Source organism: Phoxinus phoxinus (genome assembly GCF_949152265.1).
Source record: "Phoxinus phoxinus genome assembly, chromosome: 18".
Lineage (NCBI taxonomy): Eukaryota > Metazoa > Chordata > Actinopteri > Cypriniformes > Leuciscidae > Phoxinus > Phoxinus phoxinus.
The window spans coordinates 3,110,548-3,122,931 of record NC_136893.1 but is presented as its reverse complement, the minus strand read 5'-3'; the positions used below and the strand labels follow the sequence as shown (position 1 = coordinate 3,122,931).

Sequence of the window (12,384 nt, the reverse complement as noted above, 5' to 3'; positions counted from 1 at the left end):
GCATTTAGTTAAGTTTCTGGTGTGACTACCAGCTCAGTAAAGCTGAAAAGAAAACCCGCAGCCAGTTTGTTATTATGGGCTGTCTGAGTCTGAAAGTGTGTCATGCAGCCAGCGAACTCAATTCGCAGCCGGTTTCTATGTAGCTTTTTTTATTTTACCTTTATTTAACCAGGAAGAGACTCATTAAGATTAAAAATCTCTTTTTGCAGAGGTGGACAAAGTACACAACTTCCTTACTTGAGTAAAAGTACAGATACTACTGGTCAAATATTACTCCGTTACAAGTAAAAGTTGTAAAGACCGATTTTTACTTCCGTAAAGGTACAGAAGTACTCATTTTTAAAATTACTTAAGTATCAAAAGTAAATGTCAATGCATTGTAATAAGTCATTCAATAACGTCCACAATGGTTTCGGACACACAAATGGCTGTTCCCAGTTTTTTGGCTTTTATGAATATGTTCGCCTTACTGTTATCTATAAGCTAGTGCGCTCCAAAACAATGACAAAATTCACACATAGAAGACCAAACCCAACGTTGAAAATGAAAATTTAGGTTGATGTCAGAATCCAATGTCAGATTGACGTTAATCTCCAACGTAAAAAAATAATAATACTCAAGTAGTACAGATACTCAAAAAGTGTACTTAAGTACAGTACTCAAGTAATTGTACTTTGTTACTGTCTTTTTCAAGAGTGTCCTGGCCAAGACAGGCAGCAACCATACAGACACAAAATACACAAAAATAATAAAAACATAAAACAACTGAAATAGCAAATCCTTCGAAGTCAACCACAATCCTTAACACATCAGAACATCTACAGCCTCCAAATCACTTAACATCCTCTGAAAAGCGACCAATGAGACCAGCTTATTAAGTTCATGGATTTATGGATAGATATGCTTGAATAAGATCACCCATGACACAAGAGTGTCTCGTAAGCAACTCAGGTGTTTTATTGTTGGATGTAAGAGTGAATATAACAGTCTTTATGTACAGGTGAAACTCGAAAAATTTGAATATGGTGCAAAAGTTCATTTATTTCAGTAATTCAACTTAAAAGCTGAAACTAATATATTATATAGACTCATTACATGCAAAGTGAGATATTTCAATCCTTTATTGGTTATAATTTTGATGATTATGGCTTACAGCTTATGAAAACCTTTTCACAATAATCTAATTTTGAATTTGGGGTTTTCATAAGCTGTAAGCCATAATCATCAAAATTATAACAAATAAAGGCTTGAAATATCTCACTTTGCATGTAATGAGTCTATATAATATAACAGACGGGGCAGTAGTGGACTAATATCCACTACAACTATCTGATATGGATAAAAGTAAGATGACAACATAAGTTATAACCATAATTAAACTGAAACTACATGCAGCACATATGTGACTCTGGACCACAAAACCATTTTGAACCCCCCAAAAAATTGTGGCAATAGTCAATCAGTCAAACTCCATTATCAGAACATATGTGACCCTGGATCACAAACTCAACAATCAAACAATCTGCACAGATTTAACGCAAATACTCAACTCGAGTCATCATTAATATGTGACCCTGGACCACAAACCCAGTCTGGAGTCGCACGGGTAAATCTGTGGCAATAGCAACTATACATTGTACGGGTCAAAATTATCCATTTTTCTTTTATGCCAAAAATCATTAGGATATTAAGATCATGTTCCATGAAGATATTTAGTAAATTTCCTACCGTAAATATATAAAACATGTATTTTTGTGAGTGAATGCAGCACAATCGTGAACATAAATGCACAACTTTAAAGGAGATTTTCTCAATGTTTACATTTTTTTGCTCCTCAGATTCCAGATTTTCAATAGTTGTATCTCGACCAAATATTGTCCTATCCTAACAGACCACACATCAATGGAAAGCTAATTTATTCAGTTTCAGATGATGTATAAATCTCTAATTCAGTAAATTGACCCATGTGACTGGTTTTGGGGTCCAGGGTCACATATTCTCTGGCTCTAGGCATTATTGTCTGACTCCGGGTTGAACTGAACACTGCTAGTTTAGTTTCTGACACTTTATTGCGTGAGATTAGCTAAGTTTCCATCCACTTGTCAATTGAATTATCTGAAGTTCGGTAAAAAAAACGTATGCGAATAAAGCTGGTGAAAGTGTGTATACATCCAACAGCTTTAAAACGAATAAAAACCTGTGTGTAATGACGTCACACGCTGTTTTGCGATCAAATTGATATATCGAATTGATTTGAGACATTTTAAGGTGTTTCCATTCATTTTCGCACAACATTCAAGCCAACATTTGCGAACAAAGTTTTGCTAGACAAAATTAAATTCATTATTTATTCGGCAAATAACGTTTCCATCAGCGTTTATCGCATAAGCCGTATATCGATCAAGAAAAAATCCGATGAGACCGAACGTATTTCATTTGAGTCGATATTCATGAAATTCAATCGAATTTTACTGTTTCCATAAGGCATTTTTCATTCGATATCACATCACTTCACTCTAAAAAAATGCTGGGTTGTTTCAACCCAATTTTGGGTAAAATATGGACAACCCCAAACGTTGGTTTAAAAAAGGCATTTTTCATTCAATATCACTTAATTCGGTTAAAAACGTGTGGATGGAAATTGGAAACATAGCTATTGTCCTGTTTTGTTGTTGCTCGAGGCGGGAGCTCATTTGCATTTAAAGGGACACACACAAAAGCGGCAAGTTTTTGCTCACACCCCCAAAGTGACCATTTTAATATGCTATAAAAAGTTATCTGTGGGGTATTTTGAGCTAAAACTTCACATACACACTCTGGACATTAGATACTTATTTTACATCTCTTTAAAAGGGTCATCCAATGTCCCCTTACATCTTTTATTAATTTCCATGACAGCCAATGCTGTTGTATTAAATCTCTTAAAACAGCCTTTTAAACAAAGGGAATTATGCTATTTAAAAAAAGAAGAAGATAAAACTCATAACATGGGCACAGGTGTAGAAGAGGAAAAGAAACACGGGACAACCTGCAATTCTCCACATCAAAGGTTTCATGATCAATGCCAGTGTTGGGGAAAGTTACTTTGAAAAGAAATGCATTACAATATTGCAATACTCCCTTAAAAAGTAGTTGCGTGCGTTACATACTTTTTAAGAAAGGTAATGCATTATGTTACTCTTTCTCACCTGGGCTGGTCTTGTTTTTCTTTTCTTAAATAAAATAAAAAGTTAGTTTTAAGCAAATGTAAAGGCCCTTTCACACCAAAATTGAAATTATAAGGCCGCTGAAGGAAATGCAAATTTACTGAATCATTGAAGGTCAGCATGTGCATTGGTCAATAAAGTATAAGATTAAATGCATACAAATATTTGTTTTATATAACATAGGCCTATTTAATTATTGGAGGTTTGCGTATATTCTGATTATTCCTTTTGATGAATACTGAATCTGTTTTTGTGCAAGTGAGATGTGTAAATGCACGCTCACATTTAGTCTAGAACTACAATAACCATCATGTTCACACACAACGCCTCTGCACTTACTCAGGGTTTTTGTCAACATGGGGACAGGAGAGCTGTCAGTCAATAAATGGGAAAACAAAGTAGCCTAACTTGACAGTTACTAATTTAAAAAAGTAACTCAGATATTTTGTTGTAAATTTAAAAGTGATGTGCTACTTTACTAGTTATTTGAAAAAAGTGATTTGAGTAGCCTCAAGTTTAATGCGTTACACCCTACACTGTCCAATAGGCCTACATCAAAATGTGTTTTACACTAAAAGCAGCACACAGCCTACACACACACAAGGCATGTTTCTCCATTCACCATCACTTCCCTCCTCACCCGTTGCTCGCCACACAATCAAACAGTCCATAAATACATGAATTAATTATAAACACTTCCCTCTCCCAAGGCCAAGAAGACCGATCCGTATAAGGGGACGTAATCAGATCCAAACTAGAGCTGGCGTTATCTCAAATCACGGGAGTAAACCTCACTTGAATTAATTTCAAGGTGCCCAGTGTGCCAGATGTTTCTTTAAAGTTTCTTTACACGTAGTAACAGTTGTACTTATAACCATATTGTCCTGAAGAACCCTTTATTTGCTGAAATTGTTATTTGGGTTACTGTTTAGGGTTCTTTATTCCCGTATATTGGTTTTCGAATTAGTGATGAGAGAAAAAGATTCGAATCAATTGAATCAATTGCTTCACAAAATGATTCACTGTTTCGAAGTGTTCGAAATGCCACACGCTGGCGACCCCTGCTGGCCAGAACAGTGTAGTGCAACACAACCTCAGGCCAAACATGCATTAAAACAGTTTTTACAACTCCATTGCAAATGCTTTATTGAAAGTAAAATATGTCAAATGCAATTAACTAATCATCTAATAAGATTAAACATCAAGTGTCTGTATAATATGTTCTTTTATACATTTTCAGGGCTTTGTTTGTTCCATTGATGGCTCAGCTTAACAGGCCAAAAAGAGACTATTAATTACTATTATTCATTATAATTATACAAATGTCTTATTAAAACGTCCACGAATGTATAAAACTGATCAGAGATCAGGTAAACCCCATATACACTTGTTATGTTTCTCAGTTTCTTTTAAAACTCTTTTCAGAACATTTCTCTCTTTGTCACTTATTGCGTTTTCACCTTTTTAATTACTTTTTAAAATAATTTCCTTCACTGAAGTACCAATTTCTTCACAAAATGATCTCCAATACTCTCTCTTCACTTCCCTTTTTATTTTAATCATTTCACTGAAACTAATTCTATATTTATCCTTATTTAAACTTGATCGTTTTTATTTCTTCCTCACTCATCATTACTTTGAATTTTTTCCAATTAGCTTTCTCAAACTTCCACTTATTTCCTTGTTTTCCCTCATCTCATTAGCCTATTTACAATTGTAGGCTAGAAAATGATCACTAGTAGGCTACCAAATGTACATTTCTTTAATACTTCTCAATTTATTATTCCTCCTAATTTATCTGAAACAGTTGTTAGATCTATTGCCGATTCCCTTCCTGAATTTACATCCATTGTAAAACAAAAGTTGATGTTGTTGCCCAGAGAGAGGAACAAGTGTAGGAGGAAAAGATGCGCGAAAGACGAGAGATGGCGTATTTTCCCCGGGTTTAATAAAACGACTTAAACGTCACACTCATCCGCATACATGGGGATTGAGTGAGAAAAAACATACAAATAAACATTTAACTCTGGTCTCAAATAGAAAGGGAAATAAAATAAATTGTACAAAAGTCGATAGAGCGGTTATCTCCTCTCCTGCTCCCATACTAGTTCAGACTTGATGACGTCAAAAGAGTCGACATCTTATTGGCTGACGGCAAAAGAGGCTACATCCAGAGCCCGTCTACGGAGAGCCTGTTCACTCCCTATTAAGTCCTATTGTACCGAATTTTGGTTGTAGTTCCACCAGAGTTCCACTGGGGGCGATCACCCCCGAGTGCAAAATGAATGGGAGTCTATGGGGCTAGACGGCTAAATTTGTCCCTTTCAGCCGATTGCCGTTGAGAAATCTCAGATTTGATTGTAGGTTTGGCAAGTTCAACATGGGTTATAGGTCGAAAATTGAATGAACGAGTACTTATGTCCTTTCGATTTCTTACAGGTTGAGTTGTTGTTGCCCATAACACGCTAGCATTCTGCTAATGAACGCTGATTGGTCAGTGAAGGACTGGTTACGACCAGAGATACCGCTTGATGGCATCATGGCATCCGAAGCGGGAACAGAATGTATTCTAGCAGAAACTCTTCTAGCACGTGTGTTTACCTGTGTCAGCTGTGCTGGCGATCCCTCGAGAGAAAATAAAGTGCAGAGCGCGAAAGCACCACAGTGACTGAAGGATTGCCGTAAAGCAGTATCTCTGGTCGTACGATGTGTATGACGTCATTGACATTTTGAAAGACTTTTTAAAGCAAATAAGTGACTCTAAAAAATCTAACACCCAGCAATGTGCAATTTCTTTGCATCTCCTTTCGAATACAAAATTCAAATTACTAGACAAAAAATTATATCTTGAGAAAAGTGGATTTTGAGAGGTATAGCTCCATAGACCTCCATTCATTCTGCACTCGTCCTGTGAGCGCCCTCATGTGGAATCAGAGTGGAACTGCAACCAGTCAGAAGCCGGAAGTGTAGCGAGAGTGAACCTTCTCCCCTTATTAGCATAGACAGTATATAAGATGGACACAGCGACCCCATAGACTTCAACGGAGAAAAGTGAAGCCCATTTGAAGCACTCACTTCCTGATCGCCAGGCGAACTGCGCAGGCTCAAACTGAGCTTGAACACGTGAGCAACGTGTCTGACAGTTTTCAGTCTTCTAGTAGCTGTGCGGAGAGAAATCTGAATCATTCCCTTCCGAATCTCGCAGAGACGGAGAGCGTGAGCATTAGCTGTCCAGGAGCTCGCAGCAGGATCAACTTTATCACTCTCTGTGGGCTACTCCCTTCACTTTATCGGACTTAATGCCTCCACGTCCCCCCGATTGCCTGCGAGCTTCTCCGCCGGTCTATACGGTAATTTCTCTACAGTGCGACAGAGAGTCGCGTGAGTTATGACGCAATCGTTAGCCTATTTTTACAAAAACGGCTTCTACGGGGCCATAACGTAAGGTACAAGGTAATGGAGCCTTTTATACATTGTCGAGTTTCTTTAGAAATAAATAATGGACAAATGGAGTCTTTGAACGCCTCAGATGTAAAGTTATTCGCTGTCAAAGTGACGCAAAAATGAATGGGAGTCAATGGAATGCTAACAGCAGGTGAAGTTCTGCTACAATGGCGGCGCCCGCGGAGGCTTCAGTTTCCGGCGGATGGATTACCCCCTTGCTTATTAGACATTCTCTGCTACATCCATAGACAGTATATAAAGGCTACATCTTATTGGCTGACGGCAAAAAAGTCGACATCTTATTGGCTGACGGCAAAAGAGGCTACATCCATAGACAGTATATAAAGGCTACATCTTATTGGCTGACGGCAAAAAAGTCGACATCTTATTGGCTGACGTTGTTGATCTAACCGTGATTGTTAACAGTGATGTCGTCACTGACAAACCTGAACTGAGGCCTGTTGCACAAAACTAGGATACGGGATTAAGCCAGGATATCTTGGTGATCCTGGCTCAATTGATCCGTAATCCGGTTGCACTAAAGCTGGATAGGGGGCAGGAGGATATGTTATGGTATAAATTACCATGGAGATTTATTCTGTGGAGCTAGCCTGCTCCAGACCAGGCTAAATTCCAGGATCTATTTAATCTCATCCCTAATGTCAGTCAGCAGTCACCACAAATGGAAACCAATAGTTATTTCACTGCTCACTATACATTGTTATCACATATAACTAGACCCACTGTCATTATTTAAACGTTTGTGATCATTAATTTCAATCATTTTGGATAAATAATGATTTTTAGATGATGTTACTATCATTAGATAATTTACAGTTTCCCATAGACTATAAGGCTATATATAAAATTATAGAATATTAGGGCCACATAGAAAAAAAAAAAAGACAAGTCATAATATTGTAACCAGTTGTTTTAAAGGAGGACAGTTGTTAAAATGACAGATGTGGGGCATTTCGTGAAATTGTACTTCAGTTTCATAAACAAAGACATGCTGATGTGCCAGAATATTAAGTATCACATTGTCATAAGTATCAAAACTGTAAAAAGAATATGTAGCTTTTCTGCAGAAAGAACCAGCCTCATAAATGTATGACTTTATCCTTTTTCCTCAGTGTGGCCCTAGTACTCTGTCATATAAACAAATACACATTCCATATGAATATAAAAACACAATGTGTAACATTATGTTCCTTTATTGAATAAGGACAAAACAAAGCAGGTAAACCATCTGCTCCTTTCGAAACTGAAGTCACAGTCTACAAGATGGAAAGCACAGAATCAAAGCATATTATACAAAATGATACATACACATTCAAAGGTCTGTATATAACACACCCTGCATGTCTGCACACTAAAATAAATGCAGGACAAATCTATACACATCAACTGAACAGACAAATGAATGAATGCAGTAGCCTCCCTGCAGCCTTGTATTACACACAGTATACCGCACAAACATCATAAGAGGCCAAATTCGTAAAAAAATGAACCCAAAAAAAACCAAATTCCTCTGCCACCGCAGGACATATTTAACCAAAATTGCAAGCACACATACTAACTAAAATAATTCAACACATATTGGTCCCTCAGCAGCCGACCACTGTCGTCATCAGGGAAGATTGCCGGATTGTCCCAGTCCATGGCTGGTGGCACTCTGGGCCCTCTCCTTCCTTATAGTTTAGACAAAAAATATAAACTTTAAGTAAATGTGTGCTTAAAACAAGCAAAACAAATAAAAAAATCTGTCAATATAATAAGAAAAATTCTCTTGAAATAAGTTTTCTTTTCCATAAACACTTAATTTTAGAAAAGTTCTCTTGTTTCACTGGCAGATTTTTTTGCTTATTTTCCTAGGTAATTTTGCTCAAGAAAATATTGAAGATTTTTTGTAGATATTTTTTTTTTACTGAAAACAAGACAAAAATACTAAGTAAGAAAGACATTTTTGCAGTGCAGTGAGCAACCGACCTTGGGTCCTTTGAAAGGCGCTATATAAATTAAAGTGATTATTATTATAGCTCATCTATTTATTCAATTACATTTTATTTATATAGCACTTTTCACAATTGTTTCATTCTGTCGAAGCAGCTTTACATTAATAAAAGCAGGAGAAACACACAAAAAAAAACGGTGGACAACATAAGAAGCAGAGTACAACGGCTAAGATTAAACCGTACTGAGCGTAGTAACGTTAAATAATAATGTAAGGCTTTAATAATAATTTATCATAGCTTATACAGTGTGATGGAGTTACTTTACACAATTTCACTCATATCTGCAGTGCATTTCAATTAAAAATTTAACCGTTTCATAATTACAGTACAAATGCGTTTTTGGAGATGTGAATTAAATATTTGAATTGTAATTGTGATGTTTCAGCGGAGCGGTGAGTGTGTAATTGTGCACTACTTACGCATTCAGGCGGTCTGCAATACTTTGCCACGCTTTTTCTCTTTGCTCTATCACTGTGGCGGTGTTGCCTTTCTTCTTAATTATATCTTTTACCTCCTCGTATGCCTCCATGAGGATTTGCGCTTCCGACGGGGAAAAGTACGCGGCTCTAGTTGCCATGGTAAATCAGTTAATCTGTGATCTGTGGCGGGGTCTATTTGAGTGAGCCGTGAGCGCGCACCTATCCAGGATTGGTTTACCTGGCTTAATGAATCCGTGTCTGCTCATCCTGGCTTGGTCTTTGTGCAACCAATTAAGCCTGGATGCACATGTTTTGGCTTCATTGAGCTCAGCTGAGTCATTTATGCCGGATGTCTTAATTCTACTTTTGTGCAACAGGCCCCTGGTGTTGGGTCTTTTAGCCCCACCTCAGTGTTGCCAAGTCCTTAGCTCTGCAACTGGGTACTATTGGAGGGACTGGGCTAGTTTTACACTGTTTCCGCGGGTTGTTTGTGTAGTGCACGGGTTGAAGCGATTTTTACCCACTGGCACGCGAGTTTTATCGGGTAAACTGCCCGGAACGCTTTTTGACTAATTTTGGCCTTGATTGGGTTAGTTTTGATGAGCAATTGGCTGGTTTTGTTGTGCAAACCTGGCAACCCTTCCCCACCTATAAATATTAGCTCCATTTGTATTTGTACGCTGTACAGTGAGCGGTGCATGTGACTGAAGTATACTTTGGGCCGGTTTAAAAGCTTTTTTCCTTAAAAATGTTTAACGCGTTTTTTCTTTTACAAATGATCGCCGTACTCTTGCTCTTCATCGCTACAGGTAGGTGGGCAATTATGTGGGGACGGACATCCTATGGAATGCTTCATTCCAGTGATGGGCAGTGATGTTGATAATAATTATTAATTATTATCATTAATAATATTATTATTAGTGTTTTTGTGTTTATTATTGTTTTTATATTATTGTTATTATTATTGGTGTTTCATTAATAATAATATTATTAGTGTTTTTGTTGTTATTATTAATGCTCAGACTTGCAGAAGATAATATTTGACACATGGCACTGACAATTCAACCAAATACAAAGTATGCTTTTTACCTGACATATTTGAAAGACAGATGCAATGATTAATGCATGGCCATGGATATTATAAAATATGACATGATTTTAAAAGTGACTTATAACATCGACTATACAATACACTTTAATTTATTTAGTGCTAATAAAATTATTAAGCCTATTTGGAGAGAGAGATGTTTATAATGTAACAATATGTCAGTCATCGTGTGATAGACTACTTGTTCTGAGCAGGTGTTGTCAGTGAACAGGCTGTAAAACTGTTGGCTAAGTTACAGTAACTCATGAAAAACTGATGGTAATTATCTGGGAAACATGTTCTAACAGCAGTCAAGTTGTCATTGTTTGTGTCAAACAAGTTGTGAATTTATTGTAACATTAAAACAGGAGATCATGAGGAGATCCAGTGTTTTCCTCTGTGGGTGAACGAAACTTTCGGAAGATCACGTGAACAATTTTTTTTCCCCCCATTGGTTGTTACGTTAAATCTTACCCAGATACAATAGTACTATTTTCTGATTGGCTATTTTGTAGCCCCTTTCTTTTTTTTTTTGATTGGCTGTTAAGTGGCAGGCTCAACTAAGAACTCCAGGGGAGACGCGTCGCGGCGACGCGCTTGTTTCCTGCCGGTTCCATAGTGACAGCGGTGCGGCCAGAGAGGTTTTGGGCGCTGCGGCATATTAAATATATTATAAAGTTTTTCCGCGTGAGAAATACAATGTGTGGCGGGAGTGCGTGACAAAAGACTGAAATGAGTGACTGTCACGCTCAATGCGTGACACTTGAGAGCCCATGGACGCGGGAACTAGGGGTGCTGCAGCACTCCCTGTTGGCGCTGCAGCCTCCCCATATAGCCCCCTTTGGCAAACTGTGATGACAATAAAATGATAGCTTATAAATATTTCTGGTTGTTGTTTCTGTTCCACGACATTTTGTATGTCACGTTTGGTGTGTGGGATGAAGAGATGGATCATTTTAGTTATTATTTAATTAAAAATTATTTAATTTATCTTCAGTGTGTAGTATTAGCCAATCAGATATGCCTTGACGCGCCTACGCAGCACGCACACTCACGGGCACGGCCCACACACAAGTTGCGCAACTACTACGAGCAGGACAAGCCCAATAGCATCCAGCTGCTGTAGTTCCCGCCGGCGAACTTCCCGGTACCTTTGGTGTACCGAAATCATCGTAAGGTAGAGACACGGTGTCTTACATCTCTGCGTGTTTTTCCTGCCGCCATGCAGGCCCAGATTTATATAAAGGATCGTTAAGCGTTTAATAATGTCCCTCGGATAAGACAGATTTGCATAGTCTGTTACTTTGTGGCACTTAGGCCTTTTTTTGGCCGTTATGCGGTTTATGAACACTTAATCTACTTGTGGTTGTTTTAAAATAAACATTCCTGCGCGACAGAAATCCATGTCCGTGCGCGTCTGTGCATGTTTCCTAGCGACTGCAGCGCGTTTGGACTCGGTCGGCATTGAAGAGTGACGGATCACGCGCGCGTGGCGAGATGTATCCAGCCGGAAGTTCAGGCCGCAAGTTAAGGCTAACCATATCAGAGAAATTAGGCTTGTTTGAGATGAGCAAAATCTGCGCAGAACCGATCACCGGTGATCACCGCGAGATGCATGCCGGTTAGAAATGTGTCCGACTGCGTCCCGCCTGGCTCTGATGTCATGCTGACGTATGTCAAAAATCTCTCGCGAGCGCAAGGCACACCTGTCGGATTCTGCAGGCGAGCGCAGTTGCTCTCCACCGACTGCGCTGATCAAAAGCATGATGGGAAACGACTTGCTGACGACACAGCTTAATGCTCATTGGTTTAAACAACCAAGATGTAATGTTCTCTTTTAAAATGTTTGATATTAAAACTCTGATATCATGTTTTATGTGTAATGATCTGTGAATATTCCCAAACTCTCTGACAGTGCGATCTCTATATGGATTATGTGATTATGTAATTAAAATATATATATATATAAACACATGTATTAAAGAAAGAAAAAAAAAGATTGATAAACACGTATTTGGAATGGGATTATATAGCCTAACAAGTGATTTGGGTGTCTTGTTCATTATATTTATTTTCATATTTAAGCAACAGAACTTAAATTGCATCCAGTTTATTAGCAACACTCTGCACAAGCGTGAATCCCGCGATATCCATCTTTGATCTCACAGGTGTCAGATCCACTGCGAGAAGAGAGAACTGTCCGGCTTGCCTGC

The 12,384-nt window shown here is 38.1% G+C and overlaps 2 protein-coding genes across 2 annotated transcripts in view; one reads left to right on the top strand and one right to left on the bottom strand.

Moving 5' to 3' along the window:
* The window catches only part of LOC306986403 (CD48 antigen-like), a 31,304-nt gene that overhangs the window by 8,570 nt on the left and 10,350 nt on the right, over nt 1–12,384 (bottom strand). The window lies entirely within an intron of this gene.
* The window catches only part of LOC306986397 (uncharacterized protein), a 56,662-nt gene continuing 54,041 nt past the window's right edge, over nt 9,764–12,384 (top strand). The window contains exon 1 of the mRNA XM_079589597.1: nt 9,764–9,893. Coding sequence (XP_079445723.1) covers nt 9,833–9,893 — 61 coding nt within the window. The 5' untranslated portion in view covers nt 9,764–9,832. The remainder of the gene's footprint in view (nt 9,894–12,384) is intronic.